We start from the raw sequence: 27,058 nt of genomic DNA, 5'->3' as shown, positions 1-27,058 counted from the left end.
TTTAACCTTTAGATACAGTATCAAACCGATGTGTTTCATGACTTGTCATGGGTGAACATTTCATTGTACCAAACAAAGTTAAATGTGATATGCATGTAATTATCTCTAATATAATTTAATTGACACATTTAAACAATCAAATGCTTCATTGTTTTCAGCGAGGACAAATAGCTTCCTCTCCAGTCAAGCAACAAGTGATCAGTTGTACGTTACTTCAACGTTACATGAAGGTGCAAAACGGAAATTAAAACATAATTCTTTTATCGTTATATGTGGGCCTCCAGGTGAAGGCAAAACAACATTGGCAGCAAAGCTTATGTGCGAAATAGCTGAGCCTACATCTAGATTTAAATTGAATGATCCAGGTGAATGGAAGTGGATATTTCCAAGATGGTCCAATCAAATAGTATTTATTGATGATATTTTTGGAGAAGGTCTGTTCAGAGAAAGTTTATTAAACAAATGGTCAACCGTACTGTCTGAAATAAAACACCGTGCAAAATTTCTCATTTTAACAACAAGGGATTATATTTTGGAACAAGCCAAGAACAAAATGTCGATGAAATATTTGAACGTTTTTGAGGAGAAGCATATACACAGACTCTCCTCCTCAGCATTGTCAATATCAGAAAAATGTCAGATTTTAAGAGCTCATCTTCGGTTTTCAAAAAGAAGCTGTGACAGAAACTTTGTAGAGAAATGTGTTGGTCTGTATTATACGTCTGCGTTAGTAGGTTTCCCGGAAATATGTAGATTGTTTGCAAACAACCATACACTTTTCATTAAAGGATCACCAGTCTTTGAAAATCCTTCACATTTTTTCAAGAATTGTATCAAAGATATCTTCCGTGACGAAAACACATTTATTGCAATGATGCTTATATGGAGTAGACCAAACAAATCACTCAATGTACTTGATGTTGAACGTAAACAGTACAGCATCTTAAATGTAGCCTACGCATTCGGGTACGAATTGAACAACAGTTCAAAGCTGAAAGTCCTTAAAGCCATGGAATTTCACAAGAAAGGGTTTTTGACATATAACCAAAATACTGGCCATTACACATTCTGTCACACAATAGTGAGTGATATGGTTGGACTTGTAGCAGGACAGGAACATACAGGAGCAATTTTAGAATATGCAAATGAGGAATTCATCATGCAGTACATAACAACGGATGCAAATAAGAATGATGACTTTCATATTTTCATTGAAGAATTTAGATTTCAGCAACTCAACGATAATATCCGAAGATGCATTTCAATAACACCTAATCCGGTCGGATGGAAAAAACCAAACACTGGCACTTCCATATATGGGACGGTTGTCACATTGCCGACAAAGGTAAAACTCAGACAAATGCCTTTATTCATTGGCGAAGATACTTTGAATGCAGCAATAGTCAAACACGATTGCTTCAATAATAGAAAATACATCGAACATTGTTTGGAACGGTCTAGTTTCCTATCTTCTCCAGTTATAAGTTTTCGGAGACAGTTCGGATACTACGGAGTTGATGTTGGAGATAGATTCCTAACTGTCAATTTGCCATTACGTGCACTTTTGTATGACAATATCATGTTACTTGATGTCTTTCTTAAACAGAAAACATTCAACTATTATATGCAATCCACGAAAGATTTCTTTTATGTTGGAATGCTTATAGCTGCACATAAAGGTCTAGTACATGCTGCTGATTTATTATTGAAACATGGAGGAAAAGTTTGTGAAGACGCGATTTTTATCGCCGCCGAAAACAGTGACATAAGAATGCTATCTTACCTGTTAACACATCGTGGAAATGATTATTCATTTGACTCAAATATAATGAATAAGAATAGTCCTTTAATTGCTGTGGCAAAGAGAGGTCTGATTCCACCAATGAAATGCCTTCTTTACCATGGTGTGGATATCAACTATAGAAATGCTAATAAAGCCTCTGCTCTTGAAAAAGCTGTTTTATACCAGCAAAGAGATGCATGTAAATTCCTATTGGAAAATGGGGCAGACGTCAATGGAAAGGGTGGGAAATATAAGAGAACACCTCTTCATATTGCAGCTGATATTGGTGCTATTGAAATAGTTGAGTTATTACTTCAGCATGGTGCTGAAGTAAAAATAAAAGATTGTAAAGGCCATTTTCCAATTTTTTGTGCTGCTATTCAAGGTCATGCAGAAACGGTTGATTGTATGCTGAAAAAGGACGTTTCACAAGCAATGTTAAGAATATCATCATACGGAAGGAAGTCTGTTATCAAAGGAATGGGACTTATGCATGTAGCTGTTTGGAAAAATGATATAAAATTATTAACTATACTTATACAAAACAAGGTTAACCCTGATTCGCGTGACTTTTACGGCCGAACGCCATTTTATTGTGCGGTCGATAGTGGTAGAACGGAAATAATGGATGCACTTTTGTCCGTTTCAAATGTAAAACTTGCTGAGAAGAACGGATTCACACCCTTGCATACGGCAATTCACCGTAGACATACATATATAGCTAAACAAATATGTCTTTTATCGGACATAAATGCACAAGACAAATATGGAAAGACTGCGCTACATACTGCATGTGAGGAACTAGATACTGAAATATTTCATTTGCTCGTTATGGTTTGTGGTGCAGATTTGCGGATACTTACAAAAACAGGGAATCAATAATGAATATCTTGCATGATACACTCTTGCGTCCATTACTTTCAAAATTCATGTCTCCAAAGAAATTCAAACACATGTCTGCGGAAGGAGTGAGATTCGGAGAACAGAATCTTAAAACAGATGAAACCTGGGAGATCTTTAGACGTATTGTTGCAGAAAAAGATCCGCAGTTTGCAGACACATGGATAGACGTGTTCGCTCGTAGAAATCTTCAAAGCAAGTAATTTTACGACAAATGAAAGACCACACATTGTCCATTTGTATATTAGAGTGAAAAACAATTAGTAAAACTTGTATTTTTCAGTCTATATCTATGAATGAAAAGCGTATACATCTACATATACTTACAATCCATCTTTTTAATGACAATAAAAATGTGCAGAAAAATATGTACCTACCTTGCACGACTCAAAAGAAAAAGACAGATATTATAAACGATTAAACTATAAATATATATGGAATTTATTTTATTTTATTTTCAATTCTGAAATAACAATTGTAATAATCTTTCTTCACTTTAAACAATTTGCCCCTCACCGCTGTTGGTTCGAATCCCGACAGGATCTTCGAATTCTGTCATGTGAGCAACTATCCAGGTAGCGTACAGAACGTCAGTGATTCTACTCAAATTCCCGTTTGTACCTGAACAATGCACTGAAGGGCATCTGAAGTTTACCTGGAAAGCCGCCTGTAATGTGTTGGGCGACTTACTTCGACCCCTAAAAAACGAAATGTGCAAAACTGTAACAATGAGGTCACATAGTCCGTCATCAAAACATTTACGTGTACAGTGAAAGTAAGCTTTAATTGCTGATCGCTTGATATTTTGAATTATTGCAACGTCTTCAACACAGTTTTATAGCATTTTATAGGATAAAAGATACTTCTTTCTTTCTAGACAATTGATTGTTAAAGACTTTGTATACACATGAGAGAGGCAATTCTTATTAATACACTTTATTTATGATATATTGTCATATCATACATAAAATTATCAATAAATGCGTTGTCATTACAATGATAACAAATAAACGGTTCTGAATTGTCAACCTCTGAAGTATTGTAAAACCGCCATATATAAATGGCTCTGTCCATATATTCCGGGCAATTGAAAATTAAAGGTGAAATTGGTTACCGGAATTTGTCAGCGATTTCTCACCAGAAGGGAGAATAAAGGCAGATTTGAATCGGATTTTGTCACTCGCAACGAATGATCATATATAAGAGATCTTTGAGACCTCATAAAGATTCTTTGAGCCCTTGGAAATTCTTTGGACATAGAATTGTGTTATTTGGCTACGACTACAACTACTAACAAGGACTGTTTGTGTCTTTATAAATTAATAGATATAAACATTATTGATTAATGACAAAAGTTGTTGGTTGTTTTCCTATGCATACTAGTATTATATTTTATTAAGGATTTGGAAAGAAGTTACGCACACTAACATTTTCATATGGTACATAGTAGCGTATGATATAACATCTTGTGCAAAATTATAGTAATGCCTTATAAGTATGTCAATCTTTTCCGTTATTTTTCCGGCACCAGTGGAAAGCCACTCTTGGTATTACTCGAGTAATGTGTTGATAGCTTAACCGAACTATAACTTGACCAAGTATGGTAGTCAAATTATCATATTGAAAATTACAATTTAGTTACGAATTAAAATGATTTTTAAAAACTATAAAAATGAATTAAGAAAACCTTGCTGCTACACACATACACTATAGATATCGATATCAGACTCACAGGTTTGTCACACGGTAATAAATTTATAAAAAAGCGCGTAAGTGTTAGATAATAAGATTGATATATTTTAATTGATGAATTTTGTTTTTGTGATAAATGATTTAGAAAATGTTAAAAACTGTTTTGGTATATATTCTTATAATCCAGTAGTGTAACGAAGAAATTACACCTATGGTAGATATATAATAACATGTAAACTGTTACTATGCAATTTCACAAGTACTAGATATCTAATAGATACTACAATGCTCTATAGTCTAAACTTTACAACATTGCATACCTTGTTCAAACACTGTATACAATTTTATACCAACACTATTAGTTTAATCAATAAAATCGCCAAATATTGAGCAAGATCAACAATATCAATATTAATACTTGAAAGTTTCAATTAACATAGAAAAGGTGTGTAAGACATTTATCATATTTTTTGAATTTCTTCATATGCCTCCTTCTGATCGTCTCTGATAAACTGAGTCAGGTCAGTATACTGATGAACAGAGTCGTCCATGTTGTCATCATTTTGTGTTTTGTCTGACGTATCTGCACTACAATAAACATTTCCATAACTGTGATTGACATATGTCCTGGAAAAAAGAGATTTTTAAGTTTATCAAAATAGAAGATACTCAAAAACCCAGTCATGGTAAATGTATGTATCATTTAAAATTTAATGTTTATTAGGTGTCACAGTGGTAATATCATTTATATAGTTGCTATTTATTAAAACACTGCGTAGTTTACTCTCACCTCAAACAATAATACTATTACACACTATTTAAACCTATAATGTATTTCAAACAATCGCTTACATTTGATTTGTCGGATCTTCATTTGACTTTAATCGTATACCTAAAAATACATAAATTATTTGGGAATAGTCATATCAAAGTATATTTATGTCCTAGGCTTTGGCATTATGTTCTTGCATGGTACAAATGATTGATATCTTATTGAGTTTGTTTTCTGTTTCCGGATATTGACAGTACGATTAAGATATAAGACACAGGTGATTCTTCCATTTTTACTTTAGATAGGAAATGAAAAATTATCATTATAAGACAAAGATGTCAGTATATATACTAACTGCTTATAAAAATAGTCTCGAAACATATAATACGCAGCACTCAACAACTTTTGAAAAACAAATGCGATGTTCTGATACGTAGCTAAATGCTAATGGCCCAGTTGAGAAAACATTTATCCCAGTTGAGCAAATAAAGATTTTTGTTAACTTATTGAGATAAATTTGATTTACATGATGTACAGCAGTGATGATTTAAGTTGATACTAGATAATATCGTTAAAACAATGAAGGGTTATATTCAAAAATAAAAATAAACAAAAAATCTTATGTTTCGTTTACATACATACTATAATACCTTTTAACTTCCGTTTAAAGATAACAGTCGAAAATACTGCATAGCCTATCAATGAAGCACACAGCAATCCTAGAGATATACTAACTATCATAACATTATCATCCAATGTCGGTTGACTGTTTGTTTGCCCAATAACTTTAGAATAAAATTATAAATAAAATATTTACTGTCATTTGTAATAGTTTAGTCGATTCTGAATACATTTGATAATGATTATCAACAAGTTGATGTAAGAATTGATTGCGAAATGTTATGCATCTTCAAACAATGAAAAAAATCTATTCGGAAAAGTTATATATTCATCTATGTAAGGGCAAGTTCATTTTGTTAATCATTTTTGAAACATTGGCGATAACATTAACGAGGCACAAAACAAAATAAATCACACTTTTGTGTATACAAAGTTTAAAGAAAATTGGAAAAAATATATTCATCTTTTTTTGCATACAAGCCATTGAATGTTTCTTTTCCTCTTACAATTAACGTTTAAAAATATGGATGCCTCGAGAAGTTCAATACTGCTAAGTTCCATCGTCTTGAAATTCGTTCTGTTTTGATATTATCTGAGATTAATTTGGTTTTAATTTCTTTGTTTTAAAAATTATTCTGGATAATCGTATGCACAACTGCTCTAAATCAATATAAAACTTGTTTCAATAAAGATAATATAAAAAAATTGATCTACTGTTCTCTGTAAGATATAGATGCTGCTCATATTTTCCAATTTCATTGGTGACTGTAACCTTATAATGACCGAAATCTGACTTTGACACATTTGTAATGGTTAGATTAGTCTGTAAACCAGATGTGGATATGCGTAAGTCAGCATTGCTTAATAACGGTATCCATGTAGAACTATGTTGTTTATGCCAAACGAAGCCATTGGTGCCAGGTTCTGGGTATGCCAAAGCAGTAAAGCTTAGTAACGCTTGTGTATGCAACGCACTCGAAAAGGTCTGTCTCCTTTGATAAAGAGGTCGTGGAGAGCCTGAGAAATATTCAAATATATGAGATACTTCTGAGTGTTGGATTCTTGCTTCACGTGTATAAATATGTTTGCCATTTAGATCAATGACCATACAACCTATTTTTATTCTTTGTTTCCGAAATAGCAGACGAAAGGCTAATCTTATCAGTAGATTTGCGAGTAAAGATAACCGGTTGTGTATCTCGTTGTATAAATCATATTTATTACATGCTTTTCGGTGGTTTATAGAAATATATCAGTGATATTAAAACTGGTAATTTCACTGTTTGAAACAGTGAAATTACCACTTTGATAATTCCACTGTTTTGAATTTAAGCCCCTTACGTTGTTTCAGTGAAATACCAGCGTGCACAGAACTGGGTACCATTTTAATGACGTCACGTCGTAAATGACGTCACGTTTTATTATTATTTGGCGCGCTTTTCATTCAGTATTAGGTTTATTGTCTTTTTAAAACGTTTCTTTGCATATAACAAAAAGAAAATTTGTTAAGTTTAGTGTAAGATCGAAATATATTTCACCTTGTGAACACCAAAAGTTCATATTTCACTCGTGGCTGCACAACTCGTGAAATATACCTTTTGGTGCTCACTCGGTGAAATATATCCCGAACTAAACTACACTGAACTAAACAAATATCCTCTATGTAAAATGGTTTGACTTGTGGTATGTTTAACCGTTAATTTAAATGCCTTTAGTGTCAAACAGTGTGTTGAAATATATACTGAGACGAAATTAAGATCACAAGATTTTCATTGGTGTGATAAATTCTAAAATCGGACAAAACTAGCGGTTTAAAAACGGCTAAATTTGTATTGTTTTAGCATAAGAGATATCGATTTTACTCGAAGATAAGATTTCTCACTCGATATACCTCTCTTATTTACGTAGCTTATATGGAGACTGTCAATGGGTGTATTTCATAACGGTATGTTGCCGTTTGTGAGTACATAGATATGTAGTAGCCGTATTTAAAATGTTATTATACTACATTCATGAAATGAAAATCGATGTCACAAAATTGTACTTTAATAAAGTAGTATAAACAACAATTTCATTAAGATGCACGTAAGACTTTGTTTGCAGATTCGACTGACCGTTTATACCGACTGATAAAGAAATGAGGTGTCAAGTTTATTTAAGTATTGTAGTTGCTTAAACGTTACATTAAATGGTTGTGGTTTAAGTACAGTTTTGAAGCGAGATATTCAGTACGAATTTTTACGAATTGCTATAATTTTGAAACATGTGCTAAAATACATTTCTTTAATATATTCAGAATCGACTTATTTGTATATTTTTGAAAACTTTTGTAGGCACCAATTGAGCAAAATATTGAAACATGTTACCAAAGGAATATAAAATTGTGTTTATTTTTTTATCTTAATATCCGCAACTTAAAATTATTTTAGACATTTATAACCTGAAAACGGCAAAGTTTCATAACGTACATTCCATCGGCGAATTCCACAAACATTGCATCTTAATGTAACTTTCTTATTTAGGTCAACATGTAATCATTCATATTTTACAAAAATGAAACTGTTGAATTGAGATGTTTCATGTGCACATTTTGAAGAGAAAACAACTTCTAAACCATGGAAAATGTGTAGAAAATATTTAAAAGAATGCGATTTTGAGAGCTGTAATAAGGTTATACACAGTAATGTAGAGATCTATAAACACAATTTTAAAATTGGCATACTTACAACGTACATTCACCATCAAATGCCTCTCGGAATCTAGTCCTTTATTATGCGGGTTTCTTGCAGCACATGTATACTCTCCAGCATCTAAGCATGCAATGTTATCACGAATATATAACAGAGTGTGTATATCGTTCTGTCTAAAGATAACTTTGTCCTTATAATGTATTTCAATATTAGAGCTAGGATTACTGTCTACCGAACATTCAAATGCAACATCTTCGGACTCATTTACTGTTACAGCTGACATTGAGACTAGAGCCCCTTTTACAGAAAATGATTGTATTGTTGACATATCTGAAAATAGAATTGTTGATTTACCTTAAAACTGTGTAACTTAAAATACATTTTTAAAAGTGTACGAGTATGACATACTACTTTAATACAAAACACAATATTTATATCACAGTAGTTATACATAACACAGATTTCAATGAACTTTCACCAACATTCAACTATTTCAATGAGTTTCGCTTTTATAGAAAAGTTTTGTATACAATTTTAAAATATGATCAAATCTTTATTGCCCTTACACATATAAAATTTGAAGTGGAAATAGTAATTCCATACCTCAAATGCATTTGATACATTATGGCAAATCTGAATCATATTTCACTTGTTTCTTTTTCAGTAATACATCTTAACAAACAACATCATATGTTACTGGTTCAAAATTACATCAGTTATTAACATTTAATGTTGCTGACATGTTTCTATTATAAACTTTCTGTGACAATAGTTTAGTGATCAATTAAAATATGTATTAAGCATTAACTACTGTAAGCGGGTAGATGTCTCAGTGTAGGAAAAATGTGCATTCTGACCTGGACTACCAACTAAGCTAACCAGTCCCTATCAACAAATAGTTCTATAGCATAAATATGACATCGCGTTTAACCTTATTTTGATATTTGTTCATCACCAGAATTGTATGATACAAGACCAAATATCTTCCTTAATATACATAATGTAAAAAGCTTACAAAGGACATTAAGGTGAAACGATCCACTATTTATTCCAAGTTCTTCTACACTTCCACTTGGTCTCAGTATGTTTTGCACGGTACATTTATACATCATGTCATCATACTTGGTAACATTCTGTATGTACAATGTTTGTGTATCCCATGTTCTGTTGTCACCATCCCTTATCCATTTGAATCTTGTATCAGTAGGGTTTCCCTTTGTTACAGGACAAGGTAAGGTCAGATTAGCTCCCTCAACAATGTCTTTATCGGTCATTCGTACCGTTGGGGCATCTATAGGTATAATGAATATTTGTGTGAAAATTGACATAAAAAAACAACAAAAAAACAAACAAAAAAAACATGAACAGCTATATTAGAAATGTCACTGCACGTATCAAAATGCCTAAATATATTACAGACTATTAGATAAATAATTAACAACTTACATCAAAGATATAATATGATTTCAAAAATTAGTTTTATCATTATGATAAAAAATATTTGGATTCTATTACAATATATAATATGGAAAAAAATACCACAATTCTAATTACTATTGCATAGAAATAAAATACAATTGTTAAACATTTAGTACATAATAAATTAAAATTGAAGCTTTTTGTATCATTCCCAGTTGTTGGCCCTCCAAAAGTTGGTTCCATTCTGTTGGTTGCAAATATTGTATATGTTCCACTTTGTTGTCTTTTTATTTCATCTACAACTAGTATGTTGGAGGTTGAAGAAACACGTCCAGACCAAGACGTCGTTGCCGCTGGCTTACCATCAACTTCACACGTTAATGTAAATGAGCTGTTTTCTTTTATATCAATAGTGCTATTAACAGCTACACTAGTGGAAGAAGCGTTGTAACGAAGCTTGCAGTCTTTAATCTTTGGAAGATCTGCAGGACATTTGATTTTATGTTGAAGTTTCATAAATTTAAATGAGTAGCAGTAAATGCTCGTCATCGTAAGCATGGTCAGTTACGTTACAAGCAATTCAGTTTTAGCTTACCAAACATAAAATGATAAAATATATCTGTATCGTCTGACAATTCATATTACTATATCACTTTTAAAATAATTTTAATTCAAAGTTATATTCAAGATATTGTATAGGCTCAATTAAATCAATTAAACGGACGAATTTACGTTGTAAATAAACACTGTTTACGAATTACGAAAAGAATTACCATCATTAAATTATTAAATATTTGAGGTTTGAAGCATTTGAATAGATTGCTTTCCTTCTTCCGGAACATATCTTAAATTAAAAAGAAACCCACAAAAACCCGACTTTAATACGATGTAAAAAGTTTCCTTACTTACGTAGAATAAATAAAAATTAAGGATAAAGTAGATTTCTCATTTAGACCAGTTAGATATTGTGCTACATTTTTTTCTGTTTAGAATTAAAAACAACAACAACATAAAAGATTCACATTTAAGCAGTTAAGTGAATGATGTAATCAAAATTTTTGTGGGCTCTTTGCGAACGTCACCTGACAGATGTGCATTTGTCAATTAGGTGTGGGCGATTAAAAAATAACATATGAAACGTACATAAAACCTGTACAGTTATGTAAACTGTCTGATTCTCAGCTAACGGATGTGAAGATTGACACGCACAGTAAGAATCTAAACCTCGTGTTGCATTCCAGGTTACTGTCTTTGTGGTATTCGCTTCACTTGTTGTTGTTAATGACCCGTTATCGAAGCAATTCCACATTAAAGTTGCTTCAGGATTGCTTTCCCCGATATAACATGACAGCGAGCCTTGATTATTTTCTATCACTTTGTATGTACTGCCGTTAGTAAAGCCTTGTATAACTGGAGGGCCATCTGGAGAATCTGTAAATTATGAATTGTATCACAATAAATTTATGTATTTGAGTATTGACTTAAATAATTATGTGATAACTAAAGTAATAGAAATTTATAATAATATAATTATATATAGCTAAACTAATAGTATTTTATAATCTTATTGTTATTTCAATTATTGAATTCACAATACAAATATCCATTATAGTTATCAAATTACTCAACAACAAATGTATTTGTAATTGAGGGATGACAGAAAGAATTCGTCATCTTTTTCGTCTGCAGAATCATCCTAGAAACATTCAAATTTGCAAGGAATTAGCAGTCCCATTCGGTTCTATTTACAACAAAACAAACAAAGCAGTAGCTTAAATATCTTATCAAATCTTTAATGAAATCGTATGTTAAGCTTCAAAAGTTTACAACTTGAACAACATCGAATAATGTTCTTTAGACAAAAGGTTGATATAATTATTAGAAATATCTGCCTTGTGATAACAAATTTCCATAAAAATATATAAGCAATACCAAACTCCCTAATAACCTGTTTTGTTTTCTAAATAATTGTCTTATAATTCTTAACTTTATGACAAAAACACAGAAAATAAAATTCATACTTACAAAGGATATTTAGCTCAAATGAATCTGACTGAAGTGGTGAACTACGAGGATTGTTAACAGCATTACAATAAATATGAGAACCATTATCTGTCCTTAATGGTATATATGATATAGCACTGGTTGACTTTTCTAGCTGACCTACAACCACTGTGGTAAATGAGACGTTATTTGTTAAGACCAGTATTTTACCACTTCTAGACTTTTTATACCACGTTATATTTGCTGCAGGCTGTCCTGTGGATGTCTCACATGTTAAATTTGTTGCAAAGTTCTCTATTATGGGCCCGTATGGTGACTGTAAGCTTATACTAGTTACATCAACTGTAATGGATATGTCACCTTAAAGTATAGACTCAAATACTGATTCCTATATTACCCACCATATCATAAATGGCATGTTAGGAACAAAACTAAGTTGATTGTGACATGATGGTAGACAATAACAGATTAATGTAACAGGTTATAATATTTAGATTATGGCTAAATACGAATTATCTATGAATAAGTTATACACGAATAAATTATAATATTTAACAGTTATGTATACCGTTTCAGGACATCACTTTGGTGGATTAATGAAATACTAAAATGAAGTTTGTTAAGGCTTTCACGATACTTAATTCATTTAGCTCAATGCTCACATTGGCTGAAATAATTTCCTTAATAATTAGAACAATAAAAAGTTACCTCGCTCAATTATTGTCACATTATTGCTGAATATATATCCTGGAGCCGCAACCGCACATTGCCATGTATCACCGTTGGTTCTATTGACATAGTGTTTAATAGTAAATGATGAATGTCTGCTAGAAGGACAGGCGTATTCATAACGTGTGGCATCAGGAGGTCCAGGTGGGTTAAATGTTGTACATGCTGGTATCATTACAATAGCGAGCGTGTTTCCATTCAATAACCACATAAATCCAACTACGGTATTATTACCATTGTATGTACATGTAAATGTAAAGGATTCCCCCTGGTCGGCTACAGCAGGAGATGGTGATAACGTGACACTACCATTGACAAAACAATAACCTGAAACGATCAAAATTACGTGAATATGTCACCTATATGCAGATTCACATTGTTTGATTTTATAAAAGAAGAGTCGTTTGACGTCATTCAAAGCAACTCTACTGAGAACCAAAAACATAAAACTTTGAATTATTACTTACTCAAATGGTATTGCAAATGTAAAATGAAATACATTCAGGATTAAATCTAAAATCATCTTTGTGCAATATTTAGTCTGTTTTGACTTAAAAGCGTTTTTATTTCTGCGACATTTCGCGCAATGTACTTTTTTTCTCGGAAAACCGAAGTGAGCTAATGATCTGAAATTGTATACATATTATTGGTCCAGACATTTATCAAATGATACCCATTCTCAGAGAAAATATCATGTTAATTATGTCAAACAATTCCGTGGAGTTCATTTAAATATTGTATAATTATATCATTAAATTTTCGTCATATTTAAGTTTGATGTAGATCTATGTGTATAAAGCCATGCAGACACAATCAAAGTTCGAATTAACACCACGAGTCATATAAACACAGTAATATACTTATTATAGTATATGTACGAGCATTATGTTAATTACCGTTAAAATATGTTTTGTGATAATATTGAAACTATTAAATAGCCAATTTTTGTGCAATTTTTTGAACATTTTATTCTCGATGATGTGTTTGTATGTAACTGGAATATATGTGCATGCTAAACTGTAAATTTATCATTTGAAATAAGAAGAATGAAAAAACATATTCCCTTCTAAGACAATGAAATTATTAATAACGTACAAAAATATTTCACGGGGGGGGGGGGAATGGAGTGTTACACGATGGATGGAGGTCTAATGATAACTTGTCAAGGAGTTCTTGTGATAACTGTCACGGAGTTCGTCAGAAAACTATTGTATATAATGCAAAAACACTCCTCAAAAATGGTAATTTTCATGTTTAAAAAGTGAGTTTCAGGTGCTAAATTAAATTTTAATGATTAATCCTTCCTTACATATTGTATTATGTGTCAAAAACTAATTCATAGTCCATTTTTCATCGTCTCTTGCATAAATTCTGGTAGTTTGAGTAAAATTTCTAAATTATTTGCCAATATGCAAGTATTTACCTGTTTATTTCAACTCTTCATCCTTGCCATACATAATTACCTAATTATAATGCAAAATTGCAAACATAAAGCCCCGGCTTACAAATTTATACCCGATTTTTCAAATGTCCCGGAGTTCTTGAGATATCTCAAAATATGTCCTGGAGTTCTTATGATAACTTTTGTTCATGTTGTTACTGCCAATGTGTATCTTGCGCTAAATCACGGCACGTTTTTTTATTATTCAATAAGGTTGTAAATTATTATGAAATGTAGTACGCTCATTTTTTTTTCACAAGAATGAGGATATATAATTTTAGTTAAAGAGATATAACTGGGATATCTTATCCCCGTTTCTTTTATATCGTATTTTTGCTGACGCAGATTTCGTAGACTTGAAAAAGGATTGATGTAGAGCATTGACTTTCATGATAAAATGCGCTCAAGTATGGTGTCTTTATGTATATTTTCCTGCCGATGTTTGATGGGTATTTCCCCTATGTAATCTTATTGGAGGAAACTCTGTTAATTTTGATAAGCAAAATATATTTTAGTCAAACTTTATTTCGCTCGAATCCGGAGGGACTTGCAAATTTGTTCGAGAGATCGGTATTTTTAGTGTCAACCGCAGTTGAGTTTTTATCATATTGTCGTACTTTTTGGAAACATAGGTTTGAAAAAATTATCCTGGTTTTATACATGTACTTGCTTGTTTTGGTATGAAATGAAACAAATACTCTAGCCCTTAGATAAGCGACGCACAACTATATATTATCTGCTTAAGGAAGATGGTTGGGAACAATGTAAGTTTTGAGGCATTTTGTTTTGTGGTTTAGGCCATGATTCTGCCGTTACTGTAGATGACAGCCTATCACCTGTTTATTCTTTGCAAACACTCAAGACCAACATTTTATCCACATTTTTGTACAAAGAATGAGCGTATTATATTTCATAAGTATTTACAACCTTATTGAATAATAAAAAAAGCTAAAACGTGCCGTGATTTAGCGCAAGAAACACATTGGCAGTAACAAAAGTTACCATAAGAACTCCAGGACATATTTTTAGGCATCACAAGAACTCCGGGATATTTGAAAAAACGCGTATAATTCTTTTAGCCGGGGCTTTATGTTTTTAATTTTGTATTATCATTAGGTAATCATGTATGGCAATGATGAAGACTTGAAATAAACAGATCAATACTTGCAAACTGTCAATTAATTTGAAAATTTTACTCAAAACTTCCAGACTTTAAGCAAGAGGCGATGAAAAGATGAAAAATGGACTATGAATTAGTTTTTGACACATAATACAATATGTAAGGCATGCTTAATCATTAAAGTTTAATTTAGCACCTAAAACTCACTTTTTAAACATGAAAAATACCATTTTTGAGGAGCGTTTTTGCAGTATATACAATAGTTTTCTGACGAACTCCGTGACAGTTATCACAAGAACTCCTTGACAAGTTATCATAAGAACTCGATCCCTCGTGTAACACTTCCTTCCCCGTGTATTTGGATAAACGTTATCGTCAATGTGCACCGTTCTACTTAGCTTTTATCATTTGGTGTTGGTTTGCCTAAGTGGTCTTACATGCCTATCGCTGGTTTTGCTTCATGAATATGTTGTTCATATTTAATTTCAAGATTTTAAAAGAATATCTAGCTTATTTAAGGTCTGCAGTATTTAGAGTAACATCTTAGCACGTGTCTGAATTATACAAGGATAATATTGGGCTTCTCATCACTGGAGTCGGCAATACAGGAACCATTGATCATGAATATATTTACTTATATAATTATACATATAAATGACAACACCTTTTTACCTTAATCATATTTAAAAATTACTTCAAATGATATACAATACGAATAGAATAATTAACCTATTACTGTGATTGTATTTGATATAAAATTAATTTACCTTTTTATTGATTTTTTTTTTAAAATTCAAATCAAATTAGCAATTTTTTCAAATTGATATTTTCAACAATATTTTTTTATTTTATTGTATTTACAACTTGGTGTGTGAAAAAAAACCTTCAATGATAGATAAAAACATCAGATAACACTTGTTAAATAAGTAAATTGATACCCTTTAAGAAAGAAAAGGTGACCTAAATATTGTTAAATATGTACAAATTTGAATCGTGCATTTATTATATAAAATCAAATTTACTCACATGCTCGCATTAACTGTATCACTAATAAACTTCTATTAAATCTTTTTTCTGCCATTTTGTTGTCAAATGTCTCACAAATTCCGTACTCATGATAATTAAGAACAAGGAAGAATAGTTTTATTATCAAAACCATCAAACGATGTTTGGTTACACAGGAAGTTTATTTTCTTAACATAAAACAAGCAAAAAGTATGAGTATTTTCAAATAAACAATATTATAATCGTCATCATCATCAACATCATCATCATCAACAACAAGAACATCATCATCATCATCATCATCATCATCAACATCATCATCATCATCATCATCATCATGGTCATCGTCGCCATAATCGTTGTCATCGGTCTAGTCGTGTTCATTGTCAATTTAGTCATCCACATCATTCTCATCCTGCTCCTCCTCCTCCTCATCCATCATTATCATGATCATTATCATCCATCATCAACATCATCATTATCATCATCACCATTATATTGATATTCGTTTAAGCGGAAATGATCATTAAGATGTCAAAGGACAACCAAAATGTACGACAATGCCGTTAACAATAATCATTAGTATTTATTACAGTGCGGTATCATTCCTGGCCGTTGTAATTGTTATATAATTTCTTTCCGAGAAAGATGCATTGATAAGTAGGCAATTGTGATTAGGTTCATAATTGAGGGCCTTCTATACTATAACATATTTTGACAGTATTTAGTCTCTTTCATATCAATCACGATTATCAAATGTTTACACCGGTGCTAGAAAAACGGTGTTACACCCGCACCGCATGTAAGACAAGTCTCGTGTTTTAAAAGGCAGTTTTTTCAAGTTGTTTTCGCTGCTGCAAAAAAAGATATACAAAAGACATCCAATGTTAGAGGCGGATTGTAAACTGTTACCAATATTGATTCAAGATTAAAGGGCTTTTTTCAGTTGAAACAATTCATTCAGCGGACGTACCTTTTGAATAAATGAGAGTAAATTTCATTTCATTAATTATCTTTGTTTATATTTTTCATTGTATTTATTTAATTGATTCTATTTTGTCTACTGGGAATGTTCGATACCACTGCCCCATTGGAGCTTCTGTGAAAAAACTACATTGATATATATAAGGTGCGAAAAAAACTCAACCGCTATATAGCAGTCGAGTTTTCTTCCTATATGAATCAATAAAAAAAAATGTTACTACTATATATCAATACAGTTTTCAAATGCTCATTGAAGTGTACTGAGTATAATTGGTTAGTAAGAACAAAGGTAAACTTCTAAACCGTGCGATAATTAGATGTAACGTAAACCACCCTTGAATAACAATAACAATCCGATTAGTAATGACACAGACCTATGATTGCCAAAAGTATTTGGTCCTTAGGCTCACGCAAAGATCATATGGTTTATTTAATTTACGTATGAAGATAAAAATTATAATTCACAGGGCGATATTACATATTGACGAATGAGATTAAACTCTATCTTAATCAACAACATAGCTTGATTAAGTTAACATTATATCAGCGTTCGTCTATTGTTAAAATATTGATTTTCATAAACAAAACGCGTTGAATAAAATATATAAATGATAAAGGACAATAAGGATTTATTATGTATGCGGTAAAGTTATGAAGACATAAAAGGATCGCACTTTTCTGCTTTGTGTCCTCTTCAACAAATGGTAAGATGCTTTTTCATTCATTTGTGAACATATCGTTTTCCTTTGAATATTTTTTGTACATAAATTCCTAAATGTTTGGCTTAAACACTGAAGAAGGGACCGAACGTAAACCGTTTAAACTCCTTTGAAATTATTTATTAAACTTTGACCATTAAGATTTCAACACCAAGCTATCATATCAATCATCTTACATTTGTATGTACATGTAATTATATTTTTTTCGTAACAAAAAATCTTCGATATAAAGGTTTATACTGCTGATATATAGGAGAAATAAATATTTATTTTATACTTATAAATAAAATATTGAGAAATTTTGATGAAATAAAATTCGCATTTTCATTTTCCGTTTTTCACTGCAGTGAAGCAAACTTCCGTTTTTATTTCAATGCAGTGAATCATAATTTCTTTATCGTCACTGGCGTGTTGCCGGACTTCTGCTTAATTAAGCCAATATTCGAAAACCGAAGAATTTGTACTGCAAATATTTTTACACATTATATCTAATCATTAAAATATATACATTCATTTCTTATTGAAAAATTTGGCTTATACTTCATAGAAAATAAATTTCTAATGACCTCTCTTTATAAACATGAAATGTAAATTAGGATATATCTTTTACAAATAATGCTTTTTGGAGCTAACACTATTGATACACCTTCATTTGAGCATTATATTTATGATATAAAACCATAACAAATTGAGTAACATGATCTTTAAGGGCAAGTCTTTCAAACTGTGATGTCAAAAAAGAGAAAAATGTAAGAAAATTCAAGATTTTGTTCTATGAATATAGGATTTATATTCATCTTGTGCTATGAAAATTATCATATTTCACGTATGTCTGATTACGATAAAACATGCCGGACGTTTTTACCTGCTCGTAAACTGTATCTTGTTGACACAATCACGGCTTTTAAGAGAAATGCATGAAACGTCTACATATATTTATGTTTACAACATAACAATGACAAAACTTATTATTATTGATATGTATTGATTAACAGAATGAGTTATCACAGACATTACTGTAAATCAGGAATAGCATGATTCAATCAAAGGTTACGTATGTGATATAAAAGAACACGGTGGTACTGACGTTGCTGATGTTTAATAATCACAAGCGTCGTAAATGTGGTTTAAATGGGCACAAACTATCTTAAATTTAGGTTAAACATTTTGCATTCAGTAAGGAAACCAAAATCACATTTTTTATACTTATTTACAGATGAAATAGTTAAAATTGCTTTCCATTGGCCGACATATAAAGGTATTGTTTTGTTTTAACTAGTATTAGTTGTATTTCAATTTCACCATGGATTACAAGAACCCCTCATTTAATCAAAATAATAGTCTGGTAAATTAAATATTAAAATGACTGGATGAAAACTTTCCTGATTGATACATTTTGTTTTATTTTTTAATTTTTTAGGGCTAATCAAACAATAATGATAATTTTCATAGCACAAGATGACAATAAACCCTTTATTTATGCAAAAACTTGAATTTCTTACATTTTTTTTTTGACATTACAGTTTATACAAAACTATGCGCAGTATTAAGGGATAAATAAACCTTAGTCTATTTTTAGACTAAAATAAGATCGACACAGTCTTGCCAAAATGTAGTGATAACTTATTACGTGTATCTACCGGCCACGGACTAACAAGTAGCAAATCTTCGTCTAGGGCATGTTCAACATCAGACTTACATTTACCTGGAACCATAATTCCATAGTCAACTGCATATAATAACAATTTATTTTTGACTACAGCTGACTTGTCATTTACATATACTACTCAACGAAGCACCATAAGGTAATTTTTATATTATCACAAGTATAAAACAGATAGATTTCTTTCCAATTTTTGAAAATTGATTTTCAGCAAGGTTTTGAGATATGATTTGAGACCCCTGACATGAATCCGAGTTGACTAATCCGTTACAGCTCGTCCAGGTAGCATGGAAAGCATGCATTCTAATATTTTCATGTTTTTGATGGGGTGTACAATCACATGTCTTTTGTTATACGGCGACATAACCGGCTTATTGTCATTCAGTGGCTTACATTTCTTACATCCTTACTTTCGATATGTCAAATGCAAACATTGGGCGGCATTTTATAGAAGCAGAGTGAAAGAGGGTTGTAGGGATGGTGCAGCAGGGGCCACCTTCAGCCAGGTTGGTGCGGCGCTTGGTATACATCACATCGTCATCACCAGATCCTGGGAGAGATACCGGCTACATGGTACACCCGCTAGGAGGTATTCTTGAGGTCGACAAAAGGGTCACACAACCAGCTCAGGATCGGTTCTTGGTCGTTCAGGCACGTCGTAAAAGGTTTTTGACAACAACTTCTCTTCGAAATGACATTGCTAATGCTGCGGGGTACGTGTTACCACGCAGACGGTACGTAGAAAGCTGTATGAAGGTAATTAGCGGTTAAGAAGACCTTGCATACGTATCCCCTTGACGCGACAACATCGCCAGGCCCGTTGGAATTGACCGTGGAACATACACGTTAGACCATGCAACACGTTCTGTTCACTGATGAGTCCGAGCCTAGACTTCACAGATAAGTGTCTGGAGAAGAAGAGGTGAAAGGTTTCAGGCTGCAAAATTGCTGTGAATTACCGCTACGGAGGTGGGTCAGTTATGGTGTGGAGAGGCATCAGCTGGGATGAACGAACCGACCGGGTTGTCAGCGATACATAGTCAAAATCTTAGACAACCAGGGTAAGTTGTATGCAGGAGCAGTCAGCGATCAGTTCATTCTAATGGACGATAATGCTAGCCCCCATAGGGCCAGGTAGTTCCAAGACTACCGGGAGAGGGAGTCTATTGAGCGCATGAACTTGCCAACTCGCTCACCTGACTTAAATCCAATAGACAACATGTAGAATGAGCTGCAGGTTAGAATTTCAGCTCGTCAGATGCTACCAAAAAACAAACAGGAGCTTGGAGGCATGCTGGTCATAGAATGGGTAGCCATTCCCATTAGAACGATCATAAATCTAAAAGGTAGCATGAGAAGGCACCACTAAGCTGTCATTGATAGTGACGGGTCACACAAACGGTTTTTAGTCTAAAAGTGAAAAAAATCCAATTTAACAAATTTGGAAAACACGCTGCATGATCTGAAATCTTCAAAGAGGGGGCCATCCTCTTTTCTAGCACAAAACAGTGTAAAACTCATTTATAGGGTTAAATTAGTGTTTCAACTGAATTGATAAGACAGGATATCAACATTTAAAACCTTTCGCATGGCTTTAATAAAATGATTCCAAAACATATTCACACTCAAATATATGGTGCTTAGCAAAAGTTGAGTAGTATATACTAACAACAAGAGGACCGATCATTGACGCTGTAATCTTATTTTATCAGCTTTATATTATTTTCAGACTCGCCATGATTTTTAGATTACTGATATCAATAGCTGTTTTCCACTTTGCACACGGTAAGTTGTTGGGTCACCTAACCATAATTTGTTATCATAATTTTCTTCAAATAACAAGATATGATCTACCAGTTATCAAGATGTTAATTCTTGCTACTCGCCATCTGCAATTATTGTATATACGTCTTTAAAGTATACCTATGGTGGGTCTTCAGTACACTACGGCTTTAAGACATTGGCGCCTATCTTGGTCCGGACAGTTGTCAATGTAAACAAATATGTGTCATACGATTCAAGTCAAATTAGCTGAAATCTTTCGATATTCTTAGAAAACAAATACAAAATGTATGACACCACAATATAAAGATTTGAAAAAAATATATATTGTTGTTTATGTTCTTTTCTTTATTTATTTGTGAGAGTGCCTAGTTGTTCTTGCCAGGCTGGTTGGCTGAATATATCTGATCACAAATCTACTACATGTATATGCCCTAGGCCCCGGATCTAGATATGTCCCTGTATTGTTGACGACTCTAGTTCTACATTGGTTTCACATACTCTTTAAAGTTTAATTATTTAATCTAGAGATGCAGACCAAAATCTAGATTTTTTCTTGATAAATTCTTTGGCTGTCTTTACGACTACATGTCTTCTGCCTATCTGAATTAATATTATGATTTTCTGTTGGTCACCTGACTCTGGCACAGTTTCTTGAATTTTTGTCTCCGGTTTTAAGATCCTCAATGTTAAGCTTTCAAATTGTTGATTTCGCATGATTATGTCATCTTAATCTAATTTTTGTCTGCAGTGCCTACAGTTCTATTAACTCATTAACAGCACTTAGCAATCTTGTAATTCACTAAGTGTTGTTTACGTAATTTTGCACTTGCGCTCATTCATTTTTTAAAAATAATGCCGGATAGCGGCTGAAATTGAATACTGACGTAGATTTTGCTATCATGGTAATAAAAAAACCCCCAAACTCTGTTATAGTATATAGAAATATAGATATTAAATGTAAATTAACATCTTCAATCTTTAAAAATGAGATCATTTCTTTAATGACTCATTATACATTCTGAAGAATAATAGAGTCATTGACTTCAGGTTTATTGAAATACTATTGACTCAAATATACGTATTTATTACAGGTATAAGTTTAAGTTGTGTTCCTGGTGTGCCTAAATATCAATCTTCTATGACATGCACCTGCACAAATCCAACAAAAAATGGTGTTGAATGGCGACGCAACTCGCAAATTGTTACTACATGTTCAGGGACTGTAGACGATTGCTTCCCGCCTTCCTTAGAATACACGTCATCTGTTTCTAGTAATGAATTTTACTCGGAAGTCAGCCCATACTCATACACAGATTGTGCAACATATAGTTGCAGAGACCTAAGCACAGGCGAAGAAGTTTCTACCACAACCTCGATAGCAGGTATTGTGACTGTTTATTAGCCATCAAAGAAGAATAATATTGCATATTTTGTCGAGAAATAAACAAAAATATAAAATAGGCATATATTCATATTGTTTGTAAAATTAACTCTATTATAAATTTTTGTTTTACAAAAGCCTTTTGTCTTTTGTTTTATAGATGCAGCTTTCTTAGCTTTTTTTAAAAGAAATTTCAGAGCCACCCTTAAATCAATTACATATTTAAGCATATAATTCTAAAATAAAAACAGCATTGCAAAACTGATCTTCCTTTTCGGTCTTTTTAATTATTCTTGTTTCTATTGTGCCAAGTTTGATTATGTCAAAGATATTTTTTCTTAACAATTTCAGACTTTGACCAAACTAGTATTACAGCAGAGGAACCTGGAGCTAATACAAATGGCCAAGTAAAGGTCATTACAGGATGTGTTTTCCCAACGAATGACATAACTGTTACGTGGTACAAGATTGAGGTAGGTTAATAGGTGTTGTATCTATTTGTAAAGACTTTTAATGCAAGCAAGCCTTAGTGGGCCTATTAATGTAATATTTATTCATTTTCTTTAATTTTGATTTCCTTGTCGGTTACTATTATTTCTTATGTAACATTGAAGTGATTAGCCCGTCCGTGCTCTCCCTTGCGCCATATCCTGTTTTTGTTTAGGGTCCTACTGGGCTCCTTGTCGCTGGTTCTTGTTACTGTGGGGGTTGCGTTTATTGAGCGCCGTCTTTCCTTGTTATCATGTTTATCATACTTTATTTTACTAGAAGTATCCGTATGTAGTGATAGACTTATGCTTATCGGGAGCATTAATGACAACAAAATGTCTGATTGAGACTCGGTTTGATTGAGTCATGAAGAATTTAATGAAGAAGTTCAAGATCCCTCACACCTCGTAGCACCGGTTTAAGCGATTCTCCATTTTCAACATTCACATTTGCTGGAATCAATGATCCCGAAAGACCAAAACTATAACAGAATTGAAGACTGAAATCCCAAGATAATTTTCAATATGAGAATTTCAAATTAGTACGGATAGGTATCCCGAGAGAAAGAAAATATACCGGTATTTACATTAAACAGTATTATTTCATTTGTATGTTGTAGCACCTGCAAAATAAAACTGCTCGGTAATAAATCGAACACCAGTATTGTAGGAATGATACTTTAAAATGAATATTATTGTTTTTTGCATTTACTTGGAAATAATCAGCAATCGTTTCTGGAATACGAATATACGGGATTTGTTGTGACAAATGCTTTCGAGGATCACACTTTCTCAAGATTATTATGATAAGATACTCACTTACAAACATAATGTAAAACAAAAATCTTAATCTTCTTAATCGTATTTCTAAACTCATTCAAAAAAATATATTCCAAGAAACAATTTATTTTCTCAAAATCTATTGTTAACTTTAAATCTATGTATAACTTAACCTATCCTATATAACTTTAATATTGCAACAATTCGTTATCCTATATTTCTATACAAAATATAATTCTTAAAACATCTTTAACAAATAGTTCTTCATTTATAATTTGCCTTATAAATGTAGCGTCCGTAGAACAAAATATCCGAGATTTCTTTAGGCCGAGGGGCCTTACTGAAGTGAAATATTTACAGATATCTGGAATTGATGTGTACAAGTAAAGGTTACTGTCATTACATAGACCCGTCTCTAACAAGGACATAAGTATAGTGGCTAATTTTTGCCATTTCGTGTATTCGCTTTCGACTTTTGAGAGGCGAAGACACGAAATGGCAGAAATCAGCAACCATACATAAGCTGTTCCCTCCTATACACAGATATTTTTAGACTAATTTAAATACATCACTCAAACTTCCTTTTTTAAACGTTTCACAGAAACAGCAAGGTATCTTGAACACCACCAATCTGAGATTTCTGCGTATAAGTAAATATAATACTGCCAGCATCTTTCTAACGGACGGAACCGAACTGATTCTTTTTTGCGTGCGTTTTATACTCGCCACCGGTTGCCCATATGGGCGAGTCCTCAAGAAGAATATTAGTCATTTAGATTTTGAAGGATATTGCAAGATACAGATACATGAAAATGCCCCGATTCCAGAAGCTTCTACTGGTTCTTTAGCGTGCCAAGTGTTTAAGCACTCATACACGAACCTCGATTGAAAGTCTCATCCGAAAGATTGATAAATAGTTTTTGTTGGCAAGCAATGTCGGGATTACAAGTCTCTTACTAATTGAGATATGTGGGCTGGTTTATTATTTGGCACTGCATACGCTCTATTTATACTACTGATGCATCGTTTCGCAGTGAATCAAACAATGATTTTGATTAGCTAACAGTAATAAAACGTTTCTTGTCACTGATTCTAGCTATTCTTCGTACAAACTATTGTGAGTAATTAATATACAATTATAGATAAAAACACATTGAAATATTCCCAAACTTATACTGATTTGCTAGTAAGCATGACTGCAATACCTACTCTTTATATCATGATAATTTAAAAATAATGATAGTCATATATTATCCAAATTCAAATGGCAAAATAATAGAAAGGGGATGGAATCAAGTAATGTTAAGGTACATGTCTGTAACATAATATCGAATAATAGTACGTAGCCTTAGTCTTGCACATATTAATCAGGTAATCAATAACTTTCCTAAACTCAGTCGTATGCCGGTGAGTAGTAAGGTTTATCATGTCCCTCTTGTTTACTTTGCTTCAATTTGTCTATCCAGCATGAAAAAGGAAGCGCACGCTGCTATTACTAGCCCACAGATTGCAGTCTTGTTCAAGAATTTGCATATAATTTTGTAATGAAAATGCACGCCCGTACATATAATCGGAGATGTTATATTTCCGATATTTGTAGACCGTTCGGCACGGCAATTTACTGTGTTTGTGGTATTTTTAGTTTCAATCTGATATGTTCCTATTTTGGTGGTTTCAGTATTCCTAAAATACTTTTTAAGCGCTACAAGGATATATTACCTGCATTTAAAATTTGTCTTTTGACGTCTCGTCTAAAAAATGCATGCTTCATAACCTCCGTCTAACGTTCCATTTTTTAGTACTGCCCTTCTTTCTAATGAGCACAAAGTACAAATAACAAGGTCTGATGAAAATTACCTCATATCCTACATGGTAAACAATCTGTGCGAATCAAAACTGCGTCGTATCCTACAATTTATAAACAAACGCCACCATCTTGAACTGAATAAGTATATTTCTTTGTATTTCTTTCTTTGTTGTAAATGACTGAAAACCAGATATATGTATCAACACGATCCACATTTTTTTTACTTTATTTGGTATATGTTTCTAGCACAACTGTTTTCTAAATCAAAGTTTCAGCGAACTTGCAACTCAAAGCGGGCCAAAAGTTTTGTTAATACGACGCAGTTCATAATGTTTTATCAATTAGTTTTTAATTCAAATCAATTATGTACTTCTTCCAGAGATTACCATAAACTTCAAAATATAACTCTGTATCATTTATTAAGATTCATTATAGCATAAAATCGGCTCTTTTCCCCTTTTTGCCCACATTTTAACGGAATCAACACCATGCGTTAACAAAGTCACGCGCTCTTGTTATAGCCCGTTTTTACCAATGTGCAATACATTATACAACAAAAACAAAACAAACAAATCGACGCCGATTTGGCCTATTTTCCAAAAGAGTCATGCGCTCTTGTTATAGTGACATTATGGATTTCAGCGACCAAGTACATATGCCGTATAATATTAACCGCTAATCTTGGTTGTCGCCCTTTTTAAGAAACGGACAGTTATCAATGCAAACAAATATCTGTCCTTAAGTTTAGCTCCCCGATTAATTTAGAATTATGATAATACAAAATAGAAATAAGAAACTGTTGTTTTATTGTTATTTATATTGATAAATACAATTTATATATCTTTGTGAGAATAACATTTAGTGCCAGTACTTTTATAAACGTGTGTGCTTGAAAAAACCCAAACGGTTCTGATCCCCTGATCTTTTTTCTACCGTCTTGAAAATCATTTTCGGAATTTCTGAGGGTCCTGTTTTCTCTTTGGTAGAGTATATTAATTGTTTTATTGAGTTTTGTTATATTCCTGGATGTAGTGGGTAGAGTCTGTTGTCACACCTTTAGTTCGATTAAATGTAACTATGATTTTTGGAACATTGTTTTTGTGTAAGAAAGTGTTAATCAAGTGTAGCCATGATGGAAATGAAAATAAAGATCAATGAAACTTTAAAAATGTTTGTTGTACAGTAAATGAGCCAATTTTTCAAGAATACATAAACATAACATGGTGGAGAATCTAAATGGACATATTTTATAACTTTGAAAATCTAATTATTATG

The 27,058-nt window shown here is 32.5% G+C and overlaps 4 protein-coding genes across 4 annotated transcripts; 2 read left to right on the top strand and 2 right to left on the bottom strand.

The window, feature by feature from the left end:
• Positions 1 to 158: 158 nt before the first annotated feature.
• Positions 159 to 3,117, top strand: LOC132727508 (uncharacterized; the record flags this gene model as incomplete). Its single annotated transcript, XM_060713043.1, has 1 exon — positions 159 to 3,117. A coding segment is annotated over one exon (2,507 nt), but the record flags the coding sequence as incomplete, so codon positions are not given.
• Positions 3,118 to 3,195: 78 nt separating this feature from the next.
• Positions 3,196 to 8,782, bottom strand: LOC132727509 (disorganized muscle protein 1-like). Its single transcript, XM_060713044.1, has 5 exons — positions 8,495 to 8,782; positions 6,483 to 6,785; positions 5,798 to 5,932; positions 5,228 to 5,267; positions 3,196 to 5,002 (listed from the first exon to the last, which is right to left on the bottom strand). Exons 1-5 carry the CDS (start codon positions 8,739 to 8,741, stop codon positions 4,837 to 4,839), a joined length of 891 nt encoding a protein of 296 aa, XP_060569027.1. The 5' UTR covers positions 8,742 to 8,782; the 3' UTR covers positions 3,196 to 4,836.
• A 608-nt stretch (positions 8,783 to 9,390) lies between these two features.
• Positions 9,391 to 16,282, bottom strand: LOC132727507 (carcinoembryonic antigen-related cell adhesion molecule 5-like). The gene is made up of 6 exons (XM_060713042.1): positions 16,198 to 16,282; positions 12,590 to 12,937; positions 11,903 to 12,223; positions 11,021 to 11,308; positions 10,054 to 10,359; positions 9,391 to 9,749 (listed from the first exon to the last, which is right to left on the bottom strand). The coding sequence occupies exons 1-6, from the start codon at positions 16,250 to 16,252 to the stop codon at positions 9,391 to 9,393; spliced, it is 1,677 nt and encodes a 558-aa protein (XP_060569025.1). The 5' UTR covers positions 16,253 to 16,282.
• Positions 16,283 to 17,594: 1,312 nt separating this feature from the next.
• Positions 17,595 to 23,181, top strand: LOC132727510 (uncharacterized; the record flags this gene model as incomplete). Its single annotated transcript, XM_060713046.1, has 4 exons — positions 17,595 to 17,864; positions 21,272 to 21,327; positions 22,419 to 22,709; positions 23,060 to 23,181. Coding segments are annotated over exons 2-4 (462 nt in total), but the record flags the coding sequence as incomplete, so codon positions are not given.
• Between the last annotated feature and the right edge of the window lie 3,877 nt (positions 23,182 to 27,058).

The sequence above is a fragment of the Ruditapes philippinarum genome, unplaced genomic scaffold (assembly GCF_026571515.1).
Source record: "Ruditapes philippinarum isolate M1 unplaced genomic scaffold, ASM2657151v2 ctg12955_1_1_1_1, whole genome shotgun sequence".
In the NCBI taxonomy this organism is placed as follows: Eukaryota; Metazoa; Mollusca; class Bivalvia; order Venerida; family Veneridae; genus Ruditapes; species Ruditapes philippinarum.
Note: the sequence above shows the minus strand (reverse complement) of the source record. Positions and strands in the feature narration are given on the sequence as shown.

Bases quoted from the DNA above. Each gene is read 5' to 3' on its own strand.
- LOC132727509 (XM_060713044.1), bottom strand. From the start codon at position 8,741: ATGTCAGCTGTAACAGTAAATGAGTCCGAAGATGTTGCATTTGAATGT. The intron at 5,933-6,482 runs GTAGATCAATTT...TTTATTCTAAAG, and splicing joins TCTATATCTTACAGAGAACA to TTATTGGGCAAACAAACAGT. The intron at 5,003-5,227 runs GTAAGCGATTGT...TCTTTTTTCCAG, and splicing joins GAAGATCCGACAAATCAAAT to GACATATGTCAATCACAGTT.
- LOC132727507 (XM_060713042.1), bottom strand. From the start codon at position 16,252: ATGGCAGAAAAAAGATTTAATAGAAGTTTATTAGTGATACAGTTAATG. The intron at 11,309-11,902 runs GTAAGTATGAAT...CATAATTTACAG, and splicing joins ATTTGAGCTAAATATCCTTT to ATTCTCCAGATGGCCCTCCA. The intron at 9,750-10,053 runs GTACTAAATGTT...TTATACCTATAG, and splicing joins CTTCAATTTTAATTTATTAT to ATGCCCCAACGGTACGAATG.